At 42.1% G+C, this 27,986-nt stretch overlaps 1 protein-coding gene across 10 annotated transcripts in view; it reads left to right on the top strand.

The window, feature by feature from the left end:
- The window catches only part of TTC3 (tetratricopeptide repeat domain 3), a 130,154-nt gene extending 116,074 nt beyond the window's left edge, over positions 1–14,080 (top strand). For all 10 annotated transcript variants that reach the window (XM_058731974.1, XM_058731972.1, XM_058731968.1 and 7 more), the window contains 7 exons: positions 1,492–1,582; positions 2,013–2,114; positions 4,763–5,124; positions 6,893–7,019; positions 7,191–7,325; positions 11,260–11,352; positions 12,526–14,080. In XM_058731974.1, the coding sequence (XP_058587957.1) occupies positions 1,492–1,582; positions 2,013–2,114; positions 4,763–5,124; positions 6,893–7,019; positions 7,191–7,325; positions 11,260–11,352; positions 12,526–12,591 (976 nt within the window). In that variant the 3' untranslated portion in view covers positions 12,592–14,080. The remainder of the gene's footprint in view (positions 1–1,491; positions 1,583–2,012; positions 2,115–4,762; positions 5,125–6,892; positions 7,020–7,190; positions 7,326–11,259; positions 11,353–12,525) is intronic.
- Positions 14,081–27,986: the final 13,906 nt, after the last annotated feature.

Here is a 27,986-nt window from a genome sequence, read left to right on the forward strand (position 1 = left end):
CAGCTGAAGTGGAGGCCCAGGGGCTCTGAAAGGCCAGTGTTTGACCTCGTGCACTGTGGTGCCTCTGAGAAACAGAGATCTCAGACCTCCTGTCATCTGGCAGTGTCGACTTCCTTATTAAATCTCATAGGACACGTAGCTTCTTTCTTAGGGATGCCCTGCTAACTCTCCCATTCCACCAAAGGATAGCAAAAGAGAAAAGATGTAAAAGGAAATGTTCTGGGTTTTCTTTAAGATGTGTAAAGAAAACTGGGTGCTCAGTCAGTTAAGTGTCTGGCTCTTGGTTTCAGCTCAGGTCAGTATTCAAGGTTCGTGGGGCGCCTGGGTGGCTCAGTCGGTTAAACGTCCGACTTCGGCTCAGGTCATGATCTTGCGGTTTGTGAGTTCAAGCCCCACGTCGGGCTCTGTGCTGACAGCTCAGAGCCTGGAGCCTGTTTCAGACTCTGTGTCTCCCTCTCTCTCTGACCCTCCCCTGTTCATGCTCTGTCTCTCTCTGTCTCAAAAATAAATAAACGTTAAAAAAAAAATTTTTTTTTAAAAAAGATTCAAGGTTCGTGAGATCGAGCCCCGCATCAGGCTCCCCATCAACAGCACAGATCCTGCTTGGCATTCTCTCTCTCTCTCCCTCTCTCTCTGCCCCTCCCCCACTCACGTGTGTGTGCTCACTCTCACTCTCTTTCTCAAAATTAATAAATAAACAAACAAAAAAAAGATGTGTAAAGAGAGCTGACACAATCACAAATTCATAGTGTTACTGATCTTCCCAGTTAGGAGTTGGAAAGCTTGTTTGTCACTTTCAGTAAAGGTGTGGGGGTATAACTTACCAGTATGTCAGGCCCTACTCTTTATTTTACAATAACGATGTGGGTTTTATTGGAATGTTTCAAGTGTTCCAGGCTGCCTTATAATTTCTTTTAGTGTAAAAACACCCTTTGATGTTAAACACAAAGATGTTAAGTGAAAAATGGTCAAATCTTCACATTTAAGGAAAGAAATTAAAATTAAGGAGAATGTTTGCTCTCTGTCCACCAGCTTAGGGGTTTGGGTTAAACAATTAATATTTCCTAAATTGTTTCTAGTGGTGAGTCTGTAAGATACATAATTCTTTAAAAATAGGTTTTGGAGGGGCGCCTGGGTGGCTCAGTCAGTTAAGCATCCGACTCGGTTCAGGTAATAATCTCACTGTTTATGAGTTTAAACTCCGCCGCAGCCTCTGTGCTGACAGCTCAGAGCCTGGAGCCTGCTTCAGATTCTGTCACCTTCTCTCTCTGCTCCTCCCCACTTGTGCTCTGTCTGTCAAAAATAAATAAATGTAAAATAAAATAAAATAAAATAATTTAAAAATAGGTTTTGGTGTGTGTGTGTGTGTAGTCATGTGAAATACATCTTTCTGTCGTGTTTAAATGTTGTCATTTACACTTCAGTGCTTTTAACTTTTAAAACATTTCTAAAGTAAACATTAAATGGTTTCATGGTTCTCTGCTTTTTCAGTGATTCTGCAGCATATCCTGATACGGAGTCTGATGTACATTCATGGGAATCATTTCTTTGTAAGGTTGGAAAAGGAATTGAGAAAGCAAAGGTAAGTTACAAAATATTTTCTGTCAAAACCTAGATGATTATAGTTCTCAGGAGAGGCTAGTGTCATTGAAACTCTTTCTTTTTTGAGCTGTTAAAGATAATATATATTTTTTATTGTAATTATTAAGAAGAGTTTTTCCTGAAAGTAATGCTGTTTTCTTAATTAACTGTCTTAAACTCTGCCCTTAATTGATAAGATTAGAGAAGTTCCATTTGATAAGGCTTTAGAACATTCTGATTAATGAGGTCTCATTTTGAGTTTCTTTCCTTACAAGAAATAATTGTTCTGATACCTTGCATCTCTGTTGTATTTCCTGGAAAATTGTTGACCATTTGTAAATATATAGTAAGGAAAAAAGTATTAATTGACAATTGTGATATTCCCCTGGGAATTTATTAGAAAAACTTAACACTTTTCCTTCTACCTACAGTCTCAATTTGAAGAACAAATTCAAGCAATTAAAAATGGCTCTCGGCTCAGTGAACTTTCTAGAGTGCAGATTCCTGACCTTTCACTTCCTGTCTGTAGCACAGTAAGTCTGTCACAGCTTCTGTCACCACAGTTTCTTCCTTATTTGGGCCCAAGTAATTTTTTATTGTTTGTATTCTGGGAGATTGCCTTAATGTTTTCATTATTGGTGCTACTGGTTAACATTTCAAGCTGGATAGTAAACATTCTTACATAAATGGAAGAGGAGTCTTTCTACATCAGTGTCTAAGGACAGGACTGAAGTGAACACAGGGCTGGTACATCTGCTTTCTTTTCTGGATGCTGGCATGTTCTCTGCATTTGAACGAATAATCTAAGAGGAGCAGGTGCCTGTGGTTTAGACCAGCTCTCTCTACTGACACCACCTCAGAGTTAGTCTTATTCCTGGATACTTGTGGGCATAAGACCGAAATTCAGATCTGTGTCCTCATCAAACACAGAGACATACAAAGGTTTTGTTGGTTAGGTCTGTCCTAGTTTACTGCTATTTTGAGGTATTTGCTAAAAAATCTTTTGAATAATAGTGACTGCCAAACCTGTCTTTATATTTCAAACTATGCAGCACAGTAAAGAAAAACATGACTTTGATATTGTGGACTTTAAAAATGGCTATACCAGGTATCACTTTATTGTCTTCTGGGGTGCATACTGCTTCTTTAGACACAGAGCAGACACTCAGCCAATACTAAAATGGCTGAAGCCCAAAGGAGATCAGACTGTAAGAATTTAAAGAAGGACTCTATTCAAGAGTTGATTAGAGGTGGTTTCAGAATATTTTGGCACAACATTAAAACCTGTTTGTGAAGTAGTCTGCTGTAAGGAGACTATTTTCCTTAGCTCCTGATTTGCACCTTCCTGCTGCTGCTAGACCTTTGCCTAAACTGTCCTCCAGCCTGGAGCACTAGCCTCACTCTTGGCATTGTGTCTGTACCTGAAAGCCTGGTCAAGGCGGCCCTCATTTGCCCCTCACCCCGTAGCCCTTCTGTCACATGCGCTCAGTCTCCTTAACTGAGGTGACAGGCTCCCTGCACACAGGAGCCTGATCTTGAAAGGCTTTGGCTTGCCAGTACTTTGCGCAGTAAGCATTCAACTTGTGGTTTCGTCTGCCAAAACTGTGTTTAAAATGTTAAAAGTCAGCCACCTTGAACTGAGTAAAATATTCTATTGAGTTCCAAAGTTTCTTCTCTCCATAGAAAAGCATTTTTTTCTCCATTGAACTGAGTAAGAAGTAGAGTTTTATGTAGAATTAAAGCTCACGTATCATTTATAGTGTTTCCAAGCTTTCATGGCAGACATGGAAGGGGAAAAAATGTGAGATCTCAACAGCATATTCACTACTAACTTTTAGTTCTAGCTTATGTAATTTTATAAACACACAAAAAAATTTTAATACCCAAAACCTTGGGAACTTGTAGGGTGCCAGGCACTTGAGTAAATAAATATTACCCTAAAAACCATTAACTTTGTGTGTCATTTCTCCCCCATTCATTCGTTGGGTATTTAGTGGTGATGAAGATTGGATGCAGTCTCTTCCCTCAAAGGACATATGGGTTTGGGAAAAGAGAGATGTTAAGCCCATAATTACAAGTAAAGTGTGCCAAGGTTTTTCATAGGAGCATAAAATGCTATAGCAGCATAAATTAGGAGGCACTAACCTAACGAAGAGGTCCAGACCTCAGCAGAAGATTCCCTGTTGGAGGTCTCAGTGAGTCAGAGATCTGGAATAGGAATTAACCAGGCAAAAGGAGGACATGGGTGTGTGTTTGAGGAGGGGTGGATGGTGTGATATTTGGAGGGTCAGAGTGTGCAAATGGAAGAAACAGCATATTTGGAGGCTAGGAAAATAGGGAACCCTTCTTCCATGGATATAAAAGAAGTTTAGTATGACAGAGGGGGGCTTTGGTGAGAAATATTATAAAAGTACCCAAGGGCCAGAACGAAGGGAACTTTGTTCTGTAAGGTGTGTTCAGCAGTTTGACTTTTCCTGAGGTCACTAAGAACCCAATGCAGGTTTCAAGTAAGGGGACGACTTGGCGCTGTTCCTGATGGCTGTCAGCTTTCCCGCAGTATGAAGTGGCAGAGGGGCTCACTGTCACCGGCCATGTCATGGATCAGAGAGTGCTTGTGGGGTTGGAGGGAGAGCAGGGTCAGAGACCAAGCTGAGCCTGCTTTTGGAGACACTGAGTTTAAGTGTCCTTGGAATCACCCAGTGGATTTGCCTAATAAGGGAGTTTGAATTTGCAGGTTTGGATCTCAGGCAAGTATTCTAGACTAGGATCTTGTAAAAAGCGGGCATTATTAGTACCTAGCGCGTAGTCTCTGAGGCATAAGAGAGTGTGAAATGTCCTGGGGAGAGGGTGTAGCAGGGGCTGGAGATGCACCCCCCTCCCCCGACAGCATAAGGAGCTGAGCGTCCACATTAAGGCACAAACAGGTGTAAGCACTGCAGGGAGAGCTGAGAAGGAGCTCCAGAGAGGGAGAGGGAGGCCAGCAGTGCAGAGCCCAGAGAAGCTCATTTTAAAGTGAAGGCGACCAGCAGTTTTTTAAAAACAAAAACATTTAATTCATTGGAGTCAAGTTCCCCATGCACTTGAGCACCCAGGTTTATTATAGTCGTGCTTATTCGTCAGTGTTTGTCCACAGATGTTTCTCTTAGTGATCCAACGACTGACTGTGGTGTGTTCTTCCCAGATTCCTCCTAAGTTACTTCCCGAGTCTTCAAGCCATGACGATCACGGAACTGCCGCTGCCAGCACTTCTGCAGATCGTGGGACTGGAAACCAAACAACAGGTCCCAAGGATTCAAGTCTGGTCTCCGCCAGCGATGGCCCAGTGGGGGCTTCCTCTCCTCCATTGTCGGGATCGCTCTCCTGTCAGCCTGGAGTCACCCAGCTGCCAGAGTGTAAGAGCACGAGCCAGGAAACTCTGTCAAAACAAAGCCTTGTGGCTGATCAGAAACTACCAGGACGTGCTATTCGGTCAAGCCAGTCTCCAAAAAAGCCGTTCAATAGTATTATTGAGCACCTGTCAGTGGTATTCCCATGTTACAACAGGTACGGCTATAAATTGTCTGTGACTCTGTTAAATATCTTAATGAACTGAGGTTTCCTGATCAGATAACATTTTGGCCAGTTAAGGGCTGAGGTGGAAACAACTCCATAATCGTTTTATTCAAAAAGACAGGTGCTACATTTCTTCCCTTTTTCGTAAACATGGAGGTGAGCATTTTCAAACCAACCTTTTGATGCACATATCTAGATTGAAAACACTGAACACTGGTTACTCCATACTCATCAGAACCCAGAGCAATTTGCTTAGATTTTGATGAGATCATTAACATGCTCTAGTCCTAGTTATGGAACCCCTAAATGAAAATAAAACTGTAGAAGCACCTGGGTGGCTCAGTTGCTTAAGCATCCGACTCTTGGTTTCAGCTCAGGTCATGATCTCACGGTTCGTGAGTCCAAGCCTCATGTCGGGCTCTGTGCTGACAGCTGCAGAGCCTGCTTGGGATTCTCTGTCCCCCTTTCTCTCTGCCCCTCCCCTGCTGTCTTTTCTCTCACTCTCTCAAAATAAACATTAAAAAACAAAAACAAAAAACTGCAAAACACTAGTTTTATATCATTTAGGCGAAGAAATACCACATAGCCAGGAAAGTGGCAGCAACTTAGACCTTGCTCGACACCTCTGATTTGTTAGAGGTGTGAGGTCCGAAAGACTAGATGTAATCTGATAATGAATCAGGGTTGTGGGTGTGTTACAGAGGGTCCTCCGAGGGTGGGGAGCGCTGCTTTATCTCAGCCAGTGTTTCCACCTCCAGCCTCTGGCCTTGCTGTCTGGGTTGGTATGAAGGAGAAGTATTCCTTGTCTCAGCCAGGAGAGAAGGAAAGGCAGTGTCTCTGGGATACAGCTAGGAAAAGAGGAATGCACATCCCTGGATGACCCTCTGTGCCCTGTTCCATGTTATTTCTGTCTTTGATATTAGTTACAGGTTTTGAAATTACACAGTTGAAGCAAAGTAGTGGTTAAATTATGATTGAGCAGAATTAATGTTTTGCATCTGTTGGCAGAGCCCTTCTTATTTGAAAACAGGTATATGCACATGGGCATATTTAGCCCTGCCTAAGTTTGAGAAACATTTTAAGTTCTCTCAATAGCAGTTCCCATGCCAATTGTAAAAATACTCAAGTTGTAATTAGCCAAAGTACCTTAGAAATAAATTGTTTGCAATCCTGACTAAATTTGGGAGCGTTTACACCACCAAGTAGAAATGCATCCTAATTTTCTGAAAGTTAAAACATTTGAGGGATTAGTGCTACAAATAACAAGTTCCTGTTGATTAATGGTTTAATTCCATCCACTGCTACTTGTGAAAAATTCAGGCTTGGAAAACCTTGTCAGATTTTTTTAAAGAAGGCAGTCAGCAAATCTTATTTCCTCTTAGGTAGAAAGAGATTTTATTGATTTCAAGTCAGAACCAATGTTGTCTGCTCAGTCAGTGATTTAGCATAAAGCTACAATATACCCAGGCTGTAGGAAGTCAGGTTTCTAGGTAGAGATGGGTATCTCAAGTAGATCTAGTGATACACTGTTACTTTGACAATTCTAGTTAAATAAATAGTTAGAAATACCGGAATTTTCATAACTGCTTGGAAAGAGTGATTCCCCTGCTTTTATATACCGTTGCTATTATTTACAAATTTATTTTGTTTGTATGTATTTGGTTTGTTTCTTTTAGCTGTTAATATCGGCACACAGTATTTCTTTACAGTAGAAAACCTTGAGTTTCTCTTGTCATTTGTGTCCACTTTCTCTTTTTAGCACTGAGCTTGCTGGTTTTATTAAAAAAGTGCGAAACAAGAACAAGAACTCACTGTCAGGATTGAGTATTGATGAAATTGTCCAAAGGGTGACAGAACACATTCTAGATGAACAGAAAAAGAAAAAGGTCAGTGTTTCATCCAGATACAATAAAATGGTCCACTTTATTTATAAAATAAGAATTTATAAAAAAAAAAAATGCATCCAGCCAAAATGTGGAGAACACTTCAATAAAAACAGAAGACGGGCAAGCTTTTGGATTACTGAACTTGCTTCACTCCCCGCATTATCTCTGCAGCCAACTTCAGGAAAGGACAAGAGGTTGTCTGAGCCCAGCTCTGCTGCTACTGTGACCACTGCCTCCCAGGGCCCATCCTCCCTGACTGCTGGACCGTTGCCCAAAACCAAGGGACAGAAGGCAGAAGATATCCCTGTGAGTATTGTATGTGTGGTCAGTTTGTGTTTTTGGGGGGTTTTTTTTTGTTTTTTTTTTTTTTAACATTATTTATTTTTGAGACAGAGAGAGACAGAGCATGAGCAGGGGAGGGTCAGAGAGAGAGGGAGACACAGAATCCGAAACAGGCTCCAGGCTCTGAGCTGTCAGCCCAGAGCCCGATGCGGGGCTCGAACTCATAGACTGTGAGGTCATGACCTGAGCTGAAGTCGGACGCCCAACCGACTGAGCCACCGAGGCGCCCCTCAGTTTGTTTTTTTTAATGAAGAAGAAGAGGGAGACAAAACTTAACAATTTTAGCCCCATTCTCTTCATTTCTAGACCTAATTTATTTGATCTTAAAATTAGAAACCTGGGACGCCTGGCTGGCTCAGTCAGGGGAGTGTGTGACTTTTGATCTCAAGGTCATGAGTTTGAGCTCCACGTTGGGCGTGGAGCCTACTGAAGAAAAAAAAATTAGAAACCAAATTTAGATGTACTTGAGTTTCCCATTAGGACAGTCTGTGACCAGTAAGGCCATCTCTGCTTTTATGGGAACCTGGGGCTCCTGTTGGGAGAAGCACCTACCCCAAGAAAGTTCCAGCCACATTGTGGAAACTGGGCCTTCAGACAGTCAAGTACAAGTTAATTTTTTATATCACATGTGATATTTTGAGTAATTCGGGAAAATGATTTTTGAATCATTTTATGCCGTGTCACCACGGGCTTTGGAATCACACAGACTTGGTTTTGTCACTTAGTAACACTGTGAGCTTAGCTCTTACCTGCTTGTTGAAGTTGCTATCTGGATGAAGTGCTACATTAGAATTACCAGGGTCAAGCTGTGTGTCCAGGAGGGTCTGGCTGCTTCCCTTCCCTCTCCCCTTGAGTGCCTGGAGGGGGTGTGGGTGGGTAGGACACTGGAATGGGCTGAACTTGCCTTTAATTTGATACACAGATTTTAAATGTTTATTGTTCTTTTAGAACAATAAATGTTCTAGAATGTTACATTTATATAGATCTTTTTATAAAGTACTGTGGCATCGATGATCTCAATTGAGAAGACATTGTAATTGTCTTTGTAATGAGGAAACTGAGGCACAGATGATTCGGGCAGCTTGCCAGCATTCCCTCATTTGATCTGGGTGTGCAACATTTAATTCCCTAATCCTCACCACACAGACCCAGCCGACACCGGGACTGCGTACCAGGGACCAAACGTGTGGTTGAAAGAGACGCCATCACCTCCGTGGCTCAAGGCCACGGGCTCCAGATTGAATTCTGATGCAAAGCATGTTTTTTCCCTTTTGTCCAACTGTGGTATCAGAATTTAGATGAAATCAAAATTGCAATAGATTTTGGCCCCGTAGTGGAGTCAGTGATGCATGATTGGACAGAGTACTAGCTTGCTGACGAACTAAGCAGTGAATCTTTTTGTGAACTTGTTTTTATTCCTCCCGTACATTTTCATTTTCCACTATTCGTTGGAGATTTTCCAGACCTCATACACTCAGTTCCCAGAGTGTCTAACTCCAATGAGAAAGTTTATGAGCATGCAGAACATTCCTGCAAGTCCTGGCTGGAGTGCCTCCCTCTCCCCAGGCTCTCCCTGACTGGCCACAGGCTGTGTGGTCCTCCAACCAGGTCCTCAGAGCATCTTCACGGACAGCCCCACCCCCAGACAGACGGCAGTCACCTTCTGCAGAGAGATGGCTTTCTGCTTCACAGTTGATGTTGATAGTAATAAAGTTGTAAAAGTTGACTTACAAGAAAAAAATATATTCAAACTGGGACTTAGTTTGATCATCGTGGGTAGTTTTTTAAGGATTAAAAGTAGTTTGCTTTATGCTTTTAAATTACAAAACCAATATGTGTTAATAGTAGGAAACACAAATAAAAAGCATTTAAAGCCTCCCAAAATCCAGTCTCTAAGGTAACCAGTATTATGAGGTTGGTATTTCTAAACTCTTTTGTATGTGTGTGTATGTGTGGATTTAGTCATACTTTTTGTGTCTTTTTTTTTTTTTTTTTTTTTTTTCCCACTTAGAAATGTATTGTAGCGATCTTTCCATGCTAGGAAATAGTCAAGTTAACTGTGGGTTTTTTGAGCGAAATCTAGCTCTGAGCTCTGCAGAGGCCTTACCATTCCTTTCCCCGGGACTGACCCCTCTGTTGCTTCCCTGACCCTCCCATCAGGGGCCACAGAGAGGAGCTAGAACACCTCATTCTGCTGCATCTGCCCAGTCAGTGTCAGAGGAGAGACAGAAAACCCCATTCAGCAGTTCAGGGTCTTCAGAGCCTTTTGCCCCCCTCTGCATCCCTGACCTTAATCCCACTGCCAGGGCTGCTTCCGTGCACTTGCCTGACAGTTGGTGGAGAATCCGTTTGGGGCCAGGTTCCTTGTCAGTTGCTAAGGTTGTAGATGAATGAGGCTCCTTCCTGCCATCAGGGTGCTCAGAGTTTAGAGGGGAAGAGGAGTGGAAAATACTGGTGCAGTGTGGGTAGGTGCTGTGAGTCGTATGGAGAACTTATGCCTGGTGTCCTGGGTGCCTCTCGGGCTCTGCTGTCACAGAAAATGCCGTCTGTGCTCACCAGACTGTGTGCCCCTGCTGGAGACTCTCCCATTCAACTCTGCGCCCTCGCGCCCCACACAATCCCTGACCTTGGTGTTTGCTGAATGAGCCATCAGATTGTTTTGTTTTGATTTGCACACGTAATCTACATTCATAGAAACTTTAGAAAATAGGAAAAAAAGTTAAATCTCGCTGGACGAAAAGTAACCATTTGTCCACATTCTGTATCTTTCCAGCCTCTTTCCTGGGTATCTCTCTCTACACCCATTCTCTTTATTTTTAAAAAATTAAGTATGTGATTATATGATATGTACTGTTTTGTAACTTGCTTTTATTCAGATGTTAGTTGTGACCAGCTTTTTGTGTCAGGGATTGTGGACTTCAGTGATTTCAGTCAGCCCCACAGGAGTCCATGGTGTGGATCATCATTTACGTTTGTATCTCCAGCTGTTAGATAATTAGATGAATGATTGGTTTATAGTGTTCATACCATAGTTTAGGTGTGAGGTGGGATAATTAGAAATTTGAAATTTGTAGGGGCGCCTGGGTGGCGCAGTCGGTTAAGCGTCCGACTTCAGCCAGGTCACGATCTCGCGGTCCGTGAGTTCGAGCCCCGCGTCAGGCTCTGGGCTGATGGCTCGGAGCCTGGAGCCTGTTTCCGATTCTGTGTCTCCCTCTCTCTCTGCCCCTCCCCCGTTCATGCTCTGTCTCTCTCTGTCCCAAAAATAAATAAAAAACGTTGAAAAAAAAAAATTTAAAAAAAAAAAAAAAAAGAAATTTGAAATTTGTAGTCATTTCCTGGGAATCTATCAACCGTATAAAATATTTTTTTCTCTGAGAAAATTAGAACTTCAGAAGTATATTTTTTCTTTTGTATGTCTTTGTTTTTCTTTTTTTAACGTTTATCTTTGAGAGAGAGAAAGCACGTGCATCTGCATGTGCGCAAGGGAGTGGCAGAGAGAGAGAGGGACGCTGAGAATCCAAAGCAGGCTCCTCGCTGTCAGCGCAGAGCCCGACATGGGGCTTGAACTGACGAACTGTGAGATCGTGACCTGAGCCGAAGTTGGACACTTAACTGACCGAACCACCCAGACACCACCCCGTCTATATTTTTTCTTAAACACTGGTGAAAAATAAGTTGTTCCCAACTGAAGGCTACTGGTGGGGTATTGGGTGTGGGGATGGGCTAAATGGTGATGAGCATTAAGGAGGCACTTTGTTGGGATGAGCACAGGGAGTTATGTGTAAGTGATGAATCACTTAGTTCTATTCCTGAAACCATTATCACGCTGTAGGAAGAGCTCATATAGTAAAAAGGAATTTAGTTATTCTTTATTATTGGAATACATTTGTTCCCACAGGCACCGGGTGCAGCTTCCTGTGAAATATGCCATGAGGTATTCAAATCCAAAAATGTGCGTGTACTAAAATGTGGGCACAAGTTTCACAAAGGGGTAAGAATTCTCTTCGGCCATCCTCCTCATGAATTTTGACTATGAAGTATTTTGAAAATAAAAGGGAACTTTTTTTTCTAGGTGTCAATACTTCTTGGGGTTTCAAAGCACTTTCTTTATAAGCCAGTGTTCCTTGTCTCCCTTTCCAAAAATTGCTGCTGTGGCGAGGGAGAGAGGCCTGGGGTGTGCACACTGTCCTTTCCATCCATCACATCATGGGTGGAGGAGAACAATCCTAGTCGGCTCCATCAATCAACTTGGTTGGTGCTGAAATTCAAAATAATACTAGTTTCTTGGAAGATAGCTTCTTATATATATGACTGAATAGGTGCACAGTGCAAGAGTTTGTCAGTTTCGTGCAGTATAGGAAGTTTGACATTTTAGAGGAGAAAAGCTAAATTTAACTGGATCCATTGTGCCTGATTCTAGGAGATTCTGGCTTGTACCCTTCCAGGATCTATAGGTAGTTATCTTGGTTGCTGTGAGCATTCATTCTGCACCCCTGCTGCTGGCTGGAACAGATCAGGTCTCTGCCATGTCTGTTTATTAATCCCTTCAGAAAAGGGATAAATACAATATATTCACTAGGTGGGGTCAAGACAGCTTGTAGTCTCTTGCATGGCCTGTCTCCTGCAGGTATAGGGGTGTTGTGCCTGCACTTCCAGACTTAACACACACACCCAGCTTGGTAGCAGCAACACACCGTCCACGAGCAATTTGGGACCACAGTGGGTAGACAGGCTCCAGTCGAGGCTGCAGTATGCAGGCTGGTGGGGTGTACAAGGTCCAAGACCAGGCAGGAGAGGATCGGTTAACTATTAGGTGAGCGAGTCCCAGGGCCAAGAAAATGCCAACCTCTGGAACTCAGGGCACTGACATGCCAAGGCTGAAGCTGGAGTGTGGGGCAAGCGGAGGGGCGAGGGGCAAGGCCATCCCCCTGAGGTCAGGTTGGAGGCCCAGAGTGCATGGGTCAGATCCTGAGGGGAGATTATTTGTTCCTGAGGCTTGGGGCACACTCCTAGCTTGAGTAGGCTTCTGTGTTCCTCAGTGTTGGGAGCTCCAGGCCCCATCAGAATTAGAAGTGAAGTTAACCATGTCCTTTGAGCAGCACAGGAGAGCTCAGGCTCCACGTGCCCCTAAAGGCACTGACTGATTTTGTTTTCTCATTTTCAGTGCTTTAAGCAGTGGCTGAAAGGGCAGAGCACTTGCCCAGCCTGCCTTGATCAGGATCTCCTGTAAGAAAAGTAGCCGGCACCTTCTGGAAGAGGCCAGTCTGCTTTTGTAGGTAGTCACAGTTCACTGAAGAGTCATTTACTGGTTTGTTGAATTGGGAGAATAACGATATATTACTTCTGGTGTAAAAGGCAAACATTTGGAGATCCTTTGCACTGTGTGTCACAGCGCTGGTAAATGGAAATCTTTAATATAGTTGATAGTAATTTCCCTGCTCTTATTAAACACTTTGATAATAGCAAATAGTGGCTAATAAAAGTATGTGTAACCACATTCCTAAATTGTTGGGGCTGCTTACAGAGGTACTCTCTGAGACTGAAGGCTTCTTTTGGAAAGTGTTGTGAGCACCTCAAAGCAGTACTTGAATTGTAAGTATTCTGACCTGTTAAAGTGCCCCCAGCTAAAATTTTTACGAGTCAGTATTCCTTATAAAATGCCTACATTTTTCCTCAGAAATTCTGCACTTAAATGGGCGTAAGCAAACACATTTTAATAATCTATAGTAAATGGTAACATATCGGCTGATTTAAACCAAAAGATTTAAATCTCCTTTTCATGGAAACACCATGTGATTTTGCTTTTCCATTTCATTATTTTATATCCCTGGTAGATTTATAAAGGACTTAGTTTTCATCACCTAAAGGTATAATTTGATTTTTGAAAATTGGTTACAAACGCTTTCTTACTAGTGTCAGCCAAGACTTTTTTTGCCCTGAAAATTGAGGCTACGTGTTCATCCCCCAACCCTACACTTGGAGCTTCTTCTTTCCATACCTTACTCTTAGGAGCAGCATTTGTCCTTCTTCGTGATGACAGGTGTTTGGGTGTCTCTGTCTGATGCATAGCGGGCACTATGGGGAAGTAGTCCCCGTCATTCCCCTCCCTGTCCCACCACCACAGAGAGATACTTGTGTAAGTAGACAGTCCTGAGGCGTCCGTGTTTTGCTCGCTCCATGTGTGACATTTGTGTGGAGTAATGCATGCGCTCTTGTACTGTGGTGTGAGAACAAAACTCTACATTAGAATCTGTTAAAATATTAGATAGCTTTAGTGACTTATAAACAGTGGTAAATGCAGAACCACGAATTGTAGATACATTCCATTTCTCTCAGACGTCAAAAAATGTTTTTCATTGTGTTCTTTGTTCCCCTGGAAGCTCACAGTCCCAAGTTCGTGAGCTGATTTCATCACCTTCTTCAGCCTTGGTTCCCTGTGAGTTTTGATGTCGTGGTGACTTAGTCCACTGACACTCACTCACTCTGTATTTTGAAGCAGATTCTCTTTGTGGGTCCCTGAAACGTTGTCTGCATGTCCTTAATAACTGAGAATGGTAGATAGGAAGATATGTAGGGACCAGTATGTAGCAGCAGGTACAAAGGCAAGGAAGAGCAGCTAGAGGGTGAGAACATGCGTTTTGTACATCAAACAGATACTTGTGAACATGCCTTACCCATGTCCTGTTGTAAGTTTCAAAATAAAGAGCATTCTAAAATAACATCAGTTTACTGTCATGCTTGTCCATCGTTTGTCAATTTTTTTAAAAGGATTCTACTAGAAAACTCAAGGCACATACAAATGTTATCTTTGGTTGGAAAAGAAGAGCCATGCTATGTCCAGAGTCTAACCAAGGATCTTAGGAAATTATGAGCCTCTGTGCCTACATAAAGGTTGCTAAACTCAGTTTCACAAGATTGGCTATTTAATTTGTGAATGGAAGGTTTATACACAGATGATAGAATTTACTGTTTAGCTAATGTAAGGTTTTTCATGTGACTACGAATAAGAATGTGCAAGTTGATCTCTCATTACAATCCTCGGTATCCATTTTCCCTTGAGGTGCTTGTGGATTCATGGACTACTAAGGCCAAGCAGTAAGGTCTCTGTTGGAGAATTCTGGTGAGCACTAAGGGGTGATTAAGGAAATACCACTATGTGTTTTTAATCTGATAGCATTTAATTAAAAATAAAATGTAACTTAAAGCAATGACTGTTCCTAAGAGCTTCCATTCTTTTCCCTGCTGAGCAGCTTCGTCTATGCTATAAATATTGGGTAATCTAATATAAAACTGAAATGGTGCCCCAGCAATGCAAATGTTACTATGTTTTCTAAGGTAATTTCTAAGACTGGAGGTAGGTGGGCAGAGTGGCCACACTACAACACGGAAGCAATGGAACTATTTTATTTTAGGTAGTTTTTAAATCTGATGACCCTCTCTGGAGAAATGGGTTAAGGGAAACAGAAGAGACAGTAGCAAAGGTGGAAACTCCTCTTATCACACGAGGTACTTGGTACTTACTACGTGAGGTACATGAGGAAACTCCTCTTCTTACATGAGACTGATAAAAAGCAGGTGGTACAATCTGTCAGAAAAAGGACCAAGAGCATCACTACGATCCTTTGTAAAAGAAATAGGCAATACATTTAGGTATTCTAAACTTTAATCAAACTATATTAAAAGAATAGCTATGAAAACAATTGATCAGTCATGTCTGATCCCATTTTAATGTTCTCCTTCACTCTGCCATGGTCTGAAAGGAGCCATCCGCCTTCATGTAGCCATATACCTTAAGCACTGGGCTAGATGTTTTGATACAGTGGTGAACAAGAGAGCAGGACTCTCTGAAATTTGTCCTCCAGCTGAAGAGATAATAAGTGTGTGATTTCTGGTGGCAAGAAGGGCTTTGAAGAAGTAGGTATATAGATTAATGATATTCTTGTAGGGCACCTGGGTGGCACAGTTGAGTTTCTGACTCTTGATTTTGGCTCAGATCGTAATCTTCATGGCTCGTGAGATTGATCCCCATGTTGGGCTCTGTGCAGACTGTGTGGAGTCTACTTGAATTTCACTCTCTCCCTCTCTCTCTGCCTCTCCCCTGTTCTGATTCTCTAAATAAATAAATAAATAAATAAACAAACTTTATTAAAAAATAATATTCTTGGGGCGCCTGGGTGGCGCAGTCGGTTAAGCGTCCGACTTCGGCCAGGTCACGATCTCGCGGTCCGTGAGTTCGAGCCCCGCGTCGGGCTCTGGGCCGATGGCTCGGAGCCTGGAGCCTGTTTCCCATTCTGTGTCTCCCTCTCTCTCTGCCCCTCCCCCGTTCATGCTCTGTCTCTCTCTGTCCCAAAAAAAAAAAATAATAAATAATAATAATAATAATAATAATAATATTCTTGTAAAGTGTTTAGCAAGGTGCCTAGCACATAAATACTTGACAAAAGGAAATTAGTAACTGTTACTAAGATTAGGTCCTGGAGATTGCATAAGGAAAGAGTTTGGTGGTCCTGTATAAGAAAGGCCTTGTTAGATTAAGAAGCAGAATTTCTCAGTGTAGCCCAGACTGCCGAATGTGATCAAGTGGACAAGAAAGCAGAAGAAATCAAATCACCTCAAAGTCATTTGGAAAATAACAGCTTTGTTCCAAAATCTACCTAAAGATAACTGTGGACATTGTGATGATACAACAAAGGATAATTTAACCTGTGGCTTTCAACACACGCAAGCAGTTTTGAGGCCATCTTTCTGGTCAGTTTAGATTTAGGACCAAAGATCTATGGTTGGCTCACTTTGGAGATTTGTACTGGGGCCTGGGAAGGGTCTGAGCCAGGCTAATCCTAGTGGAGAAGGTGTGTGATCCCAACTCCCTGCTTTGGGGTCGGAACTGTGCTCATTCACTCTTGTCATTGCCTCCAGGTTATATTGTCTCTTCCTACTTCCCCTTTAAGAGTGACAGAAAAGGGAAAATATTCAGCAAAACTGCAGAAATTAAATGACACTTAGAAACTATAAAATCCTAATGAGACAACCATCAATAATCAGAAAAGGTCATCATTTAAGATGTACATATGGAAAAAAATGAACCTTGACCTCACACCACACAAACATGATCTCCAAAAGGATCATGGTCCTAACTAAGTATAGAAAGTGAAATAAAGTTTCTAAAGAAAACAGATAATCTTCCTGGCCGTGGAATAGGCAAAGATTTATTAGGACACAAAAAACACCATGAGGGAGGCACCTAGGTGGCTCAGTAGGTTAAGCAACTTCAGCTCAAGTCATGATCTCATGGTTTGTGAGTTCAAGCCCTGCATCCAGCTCGCTGCTGTCATGACATCACAGAGCTTGCTTTAGATCCTCTGTCCCTCTGCCTCTTCCCTGCTCGTGTACTCTCTCTCTCTCTCAAAAATAAACATTTTTTTTAAACACCATGAGAATAAAAAATATGATAAATTGGATGTCATTACAATTAACTCATTATCAAATTATCATTGAACAAGAAGTCAAGCCATGAAGCAGAAAAAATCCAACAAAGGACCCAGAATATGTAAATGTTACATATGAATAAAAAGACTGTATATTTAGAAATGAGCAAATAATTTTGGCCATTTCACAAATATCCAGAAGGTTATTGGGCATTTTAATAGCCAAAGTTATTCAGTATTCATCATCAGGGAAATATAAACACTGGAATGAGATACCACTAGATAATCCACCAGGATGGCTAACCTAAAAAGAGGACCGACGAGACCAAGCATTGGTGAAGATGAGGAACAACTGGAACTCTCATACACTGCAGTTGGGAGTAAATTGGTACGACCACGATAACAGTATTTACCAAAGCTAACACTACACTAGTACCCTTTGACACGATCCCACTCCCACACATGTACACTTACCAGAGATGCATGCAATAGTACTTAGTATTTTTATGCTAGTTTTGTTCATAATGGCCTCAGACTAGAAACAACCCCAAGGTCCATGAACAGAATACTCTGGCAAATTGTGGTATGTCTACACAATGGTTTAATGTCTCAGAAATGAAATTAAGGGAACCATCGCTCTACACAACAACACTGGCGACTTTCCCAAACAGAATACTGAGCAAAAGCAGCCAAAGTTGAATTGCATACGTGTGAATTTCAAGAACGAGAAACCAAAGTGGGAGAAGTCAGAGTCCGTGGTTACCTCCGAGGTGATGCTGCTGATGGAATGAGTACAAGGTTGTCCACCAGGGCTCTGGAAATGTGTATCTTCGGCAGAGTATTACACTTACCTGAAGAGATCATTTGGAAAATCCACGGAGCAGTAAATTTAAAATTTGTGTACTTTCCTGTAGTGCTTTTCAACAAAGCTAAATGAACAAAAAACAAAATGCTAAGCCTGGGCTCGGGAAGCTTAGTGATTACTATGGTTTTTAGGCAGAGCTCCTAGAAAGGCTCATCACGCACCTGTACACCTGGCCCTCGTGACTGTTAGACCAAATTCCCACCAGAAGTCAGCACTGACCTCTACGCCCCAGCACAGAACAGAACAACCTTTCCTTCGGTTGCCTGCTCCTGTAGTCTCCCAGCAATGACCTCAGCCAGCCAGTGGTTCTTCAGAAAGCTGCTCAGTAGGGTAGTAAAAAACGCGAGCCTGATGCCAAACTTGTAACTGGTGCTGAATGAAGAGAAAAAAAGCCAAAGAGCACACCTTGTTAGGAAGGGAGTGCAAGTTGCCTTGGAGTTCACTCGTACTGGCAAGTGAGACCATTCTCTGCGAGGACCAGTTCAGCCAGCCTCCTTGGCCGGGGGAGGTCTGGGATGCTGGGGTTGGGTTACACTGGCCCCAGGAGCAAGAGCCAGTCGTTCAGTTTCAGGAATTTTGGGAGCCGGCTGTTCGACACAACCATTGCTGAAACTGGAATGTATAACCTTATAATTAAATTCTATAAAAAGCAAAGGTAATTCCTTCCTGATTGCTAGAGTTTATCATTATGCTTTTGGGGTCACTGATGTATATAGTTTCAGTATGGTGGGAATAACGTAGAGCGGGATTCTCCCAACTCTGTTCAATGCTGGGAGTATTCAGAAATTGGCAAATGTGACTTACCGAGGCTTTGCCTCCCTACTGCCCTCCACCTCCGAAGAAGCCGTGAAGGCAGTTTTGTCTGTCGTAGGAACAGCTGGTCTAATGGCACTGGAGGTGCCCTTTATGCCTTTCTCATTTCACATTTGACACAGCGATTAGGGGATTTTAACACATCAGCCCTTTGAGATGATTTTTTGCCGAACGAGCTCCTTCTCATGGCTCTATCAGGCGAAGGTCCTCACCCTCGCTGCCAAGAGTGCCTTCTGTGTGCCCGTCCTGGGCCCTGTCCTGGGTTTGCTCCCCTTTCACTGCCATCCTGGAGAGAACACTGCTTACCACGGTGGCTGGGGCATGCTGGCCCGGAGACCCAGCAGAGTCTCAGCTCCTTCCAGCAGCCACTTGCCCGCATCACACCTGGTACGACTGCGGGTCCTGTGCGAAGAAGAGAAAGAAAGACACCCTTCCTGCCTCAGGAAGCTCGCAGGTAAATCCAAAGCAGGTGTCCTTCAGCGGTGCCAGACAAGAAAGAACCACGTGGACCACCGCAAGCCACAGGCGACTGACTCATCTTACCTCCCTGGAGGCAGGAGGCAGCTTGAAATTGGGCCAGACCTCAGTCTTGCCCCCAGAGGCCTCCCAACAAAGTGGTTGGTATTTATTACCCAGGCTTCTGTGGCAGGACACTTCAAAGAGAAAGGCTTGCTCTTTCTAACATGTGCTTTTGTGTCAAACAGAGGTGTCATTGTTTTCAGCAAATACCTTGGGACGCGAGTGAATAAATACCATTCTGTTTTCCAACTCCCCCCCCCCGCCCTCCATTTTTCAAAAGTTATGTATAAAGGCATTTTGCCTAATTCCTTCAGCCCTCTATTTCAGCTTCTATTTATTTGGTGTGATATAAAGGTCTCAATTTAGATCTCCCTGCTACCAGTTCCAAGAAATCTGCCACCAGCTCCAAGCTTCGTGTCCTGAAGTGCCACCCCATTCCAGCGGGGTGAGCCAGCAGCCTCCGAAAAAAGAAAGCAGTTGAACAGATGGACACTGTGCCTCCAGACGCTGGCTGCAACTCCCGCGCCAAGCAGGACTCTGGCTTTGACGGGGGCCTCACTTGAGGCCACGGTGCTTTTGCTTCCAGTTTCAAAACTACCACAACTTCGAAACTGGTCAGACCTTTGGAGCCTAGGACACAGCACTCGCTACAAGCCTTCCCTGTGAGAGACATGGCCATCAAGCCCTGCTTCCGGGGCCTTTGTGAGACACAGCCCATGTGTCCATCCTTCCCTTGTCTTCGTCCCCCTAGGGACCCCTCCCGGAGGACAAGGGCCTTGTCTGCCCTGACACCTTCACTTCTCCCAAGAATTTTCAGTACCTCGTGGCTGTGCTTTCTGGGAGTAAGCCACATGGCCCTGGTCACTTTGGTGAGCTACTGAACTACAGCACATCCACTGTCCATTTGTTCACGCAGTCATTCATCAGATCTTCATGGAATAGAGTGTAGCATGTGCAGGCAGTGTTGTGAGTGTGGGAGATACTACAGGGAACAGAAGCCATGAGAGGCCTGATCTCAAGTCTTCAACATTCTAGTAGAGAAGACTGGCCTCAAGTACGATAGTAAAATATATGGTATGGCACTGGTAATCCAGAGAAAAGTAGAGCTGGGAAAGGGATGAGGCAGTGTGTATGGGACGGCAGGGCTCACAGATGTTAAGCCAGGGAAAGTAGCATTTGAGTGCAGGCAAAGGACCTGTGGAGGAAAGGGAGAAGGGCAGGACAGAACAGGCAGAGCAAAAGCAAGAACAGAGCTGGCCAAGGGAGCACCTGATGGGTGTTTAAGGAGAGCAAGGAGGTCAGTGTTATCCCTTGTTCTGGTGGAATGTGCAGAGACAGGAGGATCCCAGGGCAGAGATGGGACACTGGGGGTCATGGGATGGAGTTGGGACTTGGGCTTGAGACCACCAATGAGGAGGCATTTCAACATCTGGCAGGCGGTACAGCTTGCTGATGGACCCTCGTTAAATGTTAGTCCTAAGTGTAGGCTTGGACTAACAAGGGACTTACTCTGAGGCATGCAACAGGCATTTCTTCTTCCTTCCTCCCTCCCTCCCTCCCTCTCTCCCTCCCTCTCTCTCTTCCTTCCTTCCTTCTTTCCTTCCTTCTATCTTCCTTCCTTCTATCTTCCTTCCTTCCTTCCTCCCTTCCTTCCTTCCTTCCTTCCTTCCTTCCTTCCTTCTTCCCTTCCTTCCTTCCTTCCTTCCTTCTATCCTCCTTCCTTCCTTCCTCCCTTCCTTCCTTCCTTCCTTCCTTCTTCCCTTCCTTCCTCCCTTCCTTCCTTCCTTCTTCCCTTCCTTCCTTCCTTCCTCCCTCCCTTCCTTCCTCCCTTCCTTCCTTCTTCCCTTCCTGCCTTCCTTCCTTCCTTCCTGCCTTCCTTCCTTCCTTCTTCCCTTCCTTCCTTCCTTCTTCCCTTCCTTCCTTCCTTCTTCCCTTCCTTCCTTCCTTCCTTCTTTCCTTCCTTCCTTCCTTCCTTCCTTCCTTCCTTCCTTCCTTCTTCCCTTCCTCCCTCCCTCCCTCCCTCCCTTCCTTCCTTCCTGCCTTCCTTCCTTCTTCCCTTCCTCCCTCCCTCCCTCCCTTCCTTCCTTCCTGCCTTCCTTCCTTCCTTCCTTCCTTCCTTCCTTCCTTCCTTCAAGTTTTTAATTTAAATTTTAGTTAACATATAGTGTCATACTGGTTTCAGGAGTAAGTTACACTTACATGTAACTCCCAGGGCTCATCCCAGCAATAGCCCTCCTTAATGCCCATCACCCATTTAGCCCATCCCCCCATCCACTACCCGTCCATCAACCCTGTTTGTTCTCTATCATTAAGAGTCTCTTGTGGTTTGTTTCCCTCTCTTCTCTTTTTACCTCCTTCCCGTATGTTCACCTGTTTTGTTTCTTAAATTCCACATATGAGTGAAATCATATGGTATTTGTCTTTCTCTGACTTGTTTTGCTTAGCATAACACTCTAGCTCCATCCATGTTGTTGCAAATGGCAAGATTTCATTCTTTTTGATGGCTAATATTCTGGGGTGTATGTGTGTGTCACATCGTCTTTATCCATTCATCATTCAGTGAACATTTGGGCTCTTTCCATAATTTGGCTATTGTTGATAATGCTGCTGTAAACATCAGGGTGCATGTGTTCGTTTGAATTAGTATTTTTGTATCCTTTGGACAAATACATAGTAGTGCAATTGCTGGATCATAGGGTAGTTCTATTTTTAACTTTTTGAGGAACCTCCATATTGTTTTCCAGAGTGGCTGCACCAGTTTGCATCCCCACCAGTGGCTTAAGAGGGTCCCCCCCTTCCCCACATCCTCACCAACATCTCTTGTTTCCTGTGTTGTTAATTGTAGCCATTCTGACAGGTGTGAGGTGGTATCTTATTGTGGTTTTGATTTGTGTTTTCCCGATGATGACAGATGTTGAACATCTTTTCATGTGTCTGTTAGCCATCTGTGCATCTTCTTTGGAAAAATGTCTATTCCTGTCTTCTGTCCATTTCTTCACTGGATTATTTGTTTTTTGGGTGTTGAGTTATATCAGTTCTTTATAGATTTTGGATACTAACCCTTTATCAGATATGTCATTTGCAAAAAGCTTCTCCCATTCCATAGGTTGCCCCTCAGTTTTGTTGATTGTTTCCTTTGTTGTGCAGAAACTCTTTATTTTGATGAGGTCCCAATAGTTCATTTTTGCTTTCGTTTCCCTTGCCTCCAGAGACATGTCTAGTAAGAAGTTGATCTGGCTGAGGTCAAAGAAGTTGCTGCCTCTGTTCTCCTCCAGGATTTTGATGGTTTCCTGCCTCACATTTAGGTCTTTCATCCATTTTGAGTTTATTTTTGTCCATGGTGTAAGAAAGTGGTCCAGTTTCATTCTTGCATGTTGCTGTCCAGTTTCCCCAACACCATTTGTTGAAGAGACATTTTTCCATTGGAGATGCTTTCCTGCTTTGTCAAAGATTGGTTGACCATATAGTTGTGGGTCCATTTCTGGGTTCTCTATTCTGTTCCATTGATCTATGTGTCTGATTTTGTGCCAGTACCATACTGTCTTGATCACTACTGTTTTGTAATATAGCTTGAAGGCTGGGATTGTGATGCTTCCAGCTGTGATTTTCTTTTTCAGGATTGCTTTGGCTATTCAGGGTCTTTTATGGTTCCATGCAAATTTTAAGATTGTTTATTCTAGATCTGTGAAAAATGCTGGTGGTATTTTGATAGAGATTGCATTAAATGTGTAGATTGCTTTGAGTAGTATCGAGATTTTAACAATATTTGTTCTTCCAATCCAGCAGACACCTCTGATACAATTTCAACTGTATTTTATCAGCCTCCTAACTGAGCATCTGCTTCCACCCCTAACACCCTGCCCCACTCCCACCCTCCTCTAGTCACTTGAAATTCTGGACCCAATCACACCCCCACAGACCTTCAATGGATCTGCCCAGCAGAGCTGTGGGCATACCAGTGGGCTCACGTATCCTGGGCCTGAGCCCGTTCATTCAGCACCAGCTCCCTCCCCAGGTCATCAGTGTCATTCTCACTTCTCACACCTTGTCTTCCTGTAGCCCAGACCAGCCCCTGACCTTTAGCCACCAGCTCCCTTCCAGTGTGCCACTGCAAGCTAAGACACCCAGACCTCCCCTTTCATTCTGCCACCTCTCTGCTCCCTGAATGCCTCTAGTACTGTGGCCTTGATACATATTTTAACCTCCTGGAACCTTGTTTTTCATATTCATACAGCCAGGATCAAATGAGCATGCCATGCACATTGTGGCTGCTCAATCAACATTTTTTAAAACCAGTGAAGCCACAGAATAAGAGCCACACACCACAAATGGGCTGTGGTGGCCTCCAAATCTCCCCTTCCTCACAACCCCCAACACAGGCTCTGACCTCCACTGTCTCCCAACATTCCTTTTACAAATGACTGTTTCTTGAGTGTAGTAAAATGTTCTGGCTGCCGCACTGATCACAAACATCACAGCGTTTAATTTCTCTAAGTACCCTACAAAGTAGAGCTTACTTTTATCACCTTGTACAGAAGAGGAAACAAATCTAAAGAGTTAAATAGCTTCACCAAGGTCACAAGGCTGGAAAGTGTCTGAGTCAGGATTTGTACCTCCTAGGCCAAGACGCTGCTCAAGGCATTCATCTACTGGCCACTTCCCCTCCAGCCAAAACAGCTCAGCTTCCCATACCCCTACAAACCCTTCTCCAACCATGTAGACTATGAAACCCCTGGAAATCCCAGTTCCCCTGCTGCATGCACTCACATACAGCTGCAGTGGGGGGTCCCCTTCATTTACCTCAGGAGACCATGCAAGTAGTGTCCCATGGTTAAATGGCCTTCTCCATGGTTACAATGCTACAACCTTTGTGCTACTCATGTTGTTGGGAAAAGAACTTCACTGAATCCCCAATATCTTCCTATTCTATTCTCATCTTATCTGTTTGTCTTGGAGCCCACTGACTTCTGTTCTACATTGGCTCTCTTTTTTCCTGAAATTTTTGGTTGCCTCTCTTTCCCTCTTTCTTTGCTCCTATCTTCTTCCATTATGCACCGTTAGCCTATTTTCTCAGGCTCTTGTCCAGCTTCATCATAGAATTACCTTTATTGCTATCTTGGATTGGACCCGCACCTTACCCAATGCATGTTTTTCTCCTCCTTGATTTACAACTCTTTTTAGGATCGATTTGTTGATTTCTACAAAAATAGCCTGCTTGGGTTTTGTCATGGATTGCATTAAACCCATATATCAATATAGGGAGACTTGGCATCTTCACAATATTGAATATTCCATTCCATGAACATGGTACATCTCTTTATTTATTTGAGTCTTCTTTAATTTCTCTCAGGAATGTTTTGCAGTTTTCAGTGTAGAGATCTTGCACATATTATGTCAAGTTTATGCAAGTATTTTCTATTTTTGGTGCTGTTGGTAATGATTTTTATTTTAATTTCAATTTCTGATTGTTTACAACTAGGATATTGATATATAAGCGATATTTGTGTATCTATTTTACATTGTGCAAACTTGCTAAACCCACTTATTCTAGTAGCTTTTTTTTATATACTCAAGAATTTTCATAGATAATCATATCATTAGAGAACAAAGTTTTAATTCTTCCCTTCTACTCTGGATGTTTTGTCTTATTGAACTGTATACAATGCACTAAAGCACAATGCTGAATAGAAGTGGTGAGAAGGGGTGCCTGGGTGGCTCAGTTGGCTAAGCATCCAACTTCGGTTCAGGCATGATCTCACAGTTTGTGGATTCAAGCCCCACATTGGGCTCTATGCTGACAGCTCAGAGTCTGCTTCAGATTCTGTGTCTCTCTCTCTGTCCTTCCCCCACTCACGCACTCTTTCTCTCAAAAATAAATGAATAATTTCAGCAACTTCTTAACACGTCTCCAGAGGCAAGGGAAACAAAAGCAAAAATGAACTATTGGGACCTCATCAAAATAAGGAAACAATCAGCGAAGGAAACAATCAGCAAAACTAAAAGACAACCTATGGAATGGGAGAAGATATTTGCAAATAACATTATCAGATAAAGTGTTAGAATCCAAAATCTATGAAGAACTGATATAACTCAACACCCAAAACACAAATAATCCAGTGAAGAAATGGGCAAAAGGCATGAATAGACACTTACCAAAGAAGACATCCAGGTGGCTAACAGACACATGAAAAGATGCTCAACATCACTCATCATCAGGGAAATATAAATCAAAACCACAGTGAGATACCACCTCATACCTGTCAGAATGACTAACATTAACAACTCAGGCAACAACAGATGTTGGCAAGGATGCAGAGAGAGATTATCTCTTTTGCACTGCTGGTGGGAATGCAAACTGGTGCAGCCAATGGAAAACAGTATGGAGGTTCCTCAAAAAATTAAAAATAGAACTACCCTATGACCCAGCAATTGCACTACTAGGTATTTATCCAAGGGATACAGGTGTGCTGTTTTGAAGGGGCACATGCACCCCTTGCAGCACTATAGACAATAGCCAAAGCATGGAAAGAGCCCAAATGTCTTTCAACGGATGAATGGATAAAGACGATGTGGTGTGTATATATATATATATATATATACATATACATATATATATATATACATATATGTATATACATATACATATATGTATATGTATATATACACACACACACACACACACATATACACACACACAATGGAGTATTACTCAGCAATCAAAAAGAATGAAATCTTGCCATTTGCAACTAAGTGGATAGAACTAGAGCATATTATGCTAAGTGAAATTAGAGAAAGACAAATATATGACTTCACTCATATGAGGAATTTAAGATACAAAACAGATTAAAATAAGGGAAGGGAAGCAAAAATAATATAAAAACAGGGAGGAGGACAAAATATAAGAGACTCTTAAATATAGAGAATAAACAAAGGGTTGCTAGAGTGGTTGTGGGAGGGGGGATGGGATAAATGGGTAAGGGGCATTAAGGAATCTACTCCTGAAATCACTGCTACACTATATGCTAACTAACTTGGATGTAAATTAAAAATAAATAAATAAATTTAAGATTGTGGACAGGGGGGGAAACATTAAAATTTTTTAAATTAAAAAAAACCAACATTTGCAAAAAAAAAGAATAAACATTTTAAAAAATTAAAAAAAAAAAAAAAAACAAGTGGTGAGAACAGGCAGCCTTACCTATTCCTCATCTTATGCTGAGAACACTCAGTATTTTACCACTAATTATAATGCTAACTATAGTTTTTTCATAGATATCCTTTATTAGATTGATAAAGTTCATGTATATCCCTAGTTTGCTAAGTTTTTAAAAAATAAAAAATAAGAAAAACCAAAAGCAAATACCACACAAAAAGAAAATTGAGGCCAATATCCCCGATGAAGATAGATGCAAAAATCCTCGATAAAGTATTAGTAAACCAAACTCAACAATACATTTAAAGGATCATGCACCATAATTAAATGGGATTTGTGGATCCCATTTAGTATTTATGCATCCAGGCATGTAAGGATGGTCCAATATCTACAAATCAATCAATGTGATACACCAAATTAGCAATATGAAAGATCAAAATTATATGATATCTCAATAGATGCAGAAAAAGTATTTGACAAAATTCAACATCCACTTATGATAAGAACTGAATAAAGTGAGTATGGAAGGAACATACCTTAACATAATGAAGGCGATATATGACAAACCCACAGCTAACATCATAGTTAATGGAGAAAGGCTGAAAGCTTTTCCTCTAAGATCAGGAACAAGACAAGGTTACCCACTCTTTCCACTTATATTCAATAGAGTATTGGAAATCCTAGCCACAGCAGTTACCCAAGAAAAAGAAATAAAAGGCATCCAAATCAAAAAGGAAGAAGTAAAATCCACTACTTGCAGATGACATAATACTATATATAGGAAACCTTAAAGACTCCACCAAAAAACTACCAGAACTAACAAATGAATTCAGTAAAGTCAGAGGATACAAAATTAGCATACAGAAGTTGAATGCATTTCTGTACACTAATAACAAGCTCTCAGAAAGAAAAATTAAGAAAACAATCCCATTTAAAATTGCACCAAAAAGAATAAAATACAAATGAATAAATATAACCAAGGAGGTGAAAGACCTATACCCTTAAAATGATAAGATACTAATGAAAGAAATTGAAGATGACACATATAAGTGAAAATATATATTGTGCTTAAGATTGGAAGGATTAATATTGTTCATATTAACATCCATACTATCCAAAGAAATCTACACATTCAATGCAATCTCCGTTAAAATAACAATGGCATTTTTTACAGAAGTAGAGCAAAGAATCCTAAAATGTATATGGAACTTCAAAAGACCCTGAAAAGCCAAAGCAATCTTGAGTAGGAAGGACAAAGCTGGAGCTGTTATGCTCCCTTACATCAAACTATACTATAAAGCTGTAGTAATCAAAACAGTATGGTACTGGCATGAAAACAGACATACAGATCAATGGAATAGAAAAGAGAGCCCAGAAAAAAAACTTATACCTATATAATCAATTAATTTATGACAAAGGAGGCAAGAGTATACAATCAGGAAAAGACAGTCTCTTCAATAAATGGTGTTGGGGAGACAGGACAGATATATGCAAAAGAATGAAACTGGACCACTATCTTGTACCATATACAAAAATAAATTCAAAATGGATTAAAGTCATTAAATGGATTAAAATTATGAGTTGCATAAACTCATAAAACTCCTAGAAGAAAACATAAGCAGTGAGCTCTCTGACATCAGTCTTAGCAATATTTTTTTGGTCTGGTCTCCTCAGGCAAGGGAAACAAAAACTAAAACAAATGGAATTATTTCAAACAAGAAAGCTTTTTTTTTTTTTTTCCAAATTAAAAAGCTTTTGCACAACAAAGGAAACCATCAACAAAATGAAAAGCAACCTACTGAATAAGAGAAGATATTTGCAAATCATACATCTGATAAGGAATTAATATC

Source organism: Neofelis nebulosa, chromosome 5 (assembly GCF_028018385.1).
Source record: "Neofelis nebulosa isolate mNeoNeb1 chromosome 5, mNeoNeb1.pri, whole genome shotgun sequence".
NCBI classification, from domain to species: Eukaryota; Metazoa; Chordata; class Mammalia; order Carnivora; family Felidae; genus Neofelis; species Neofelis nebulosa.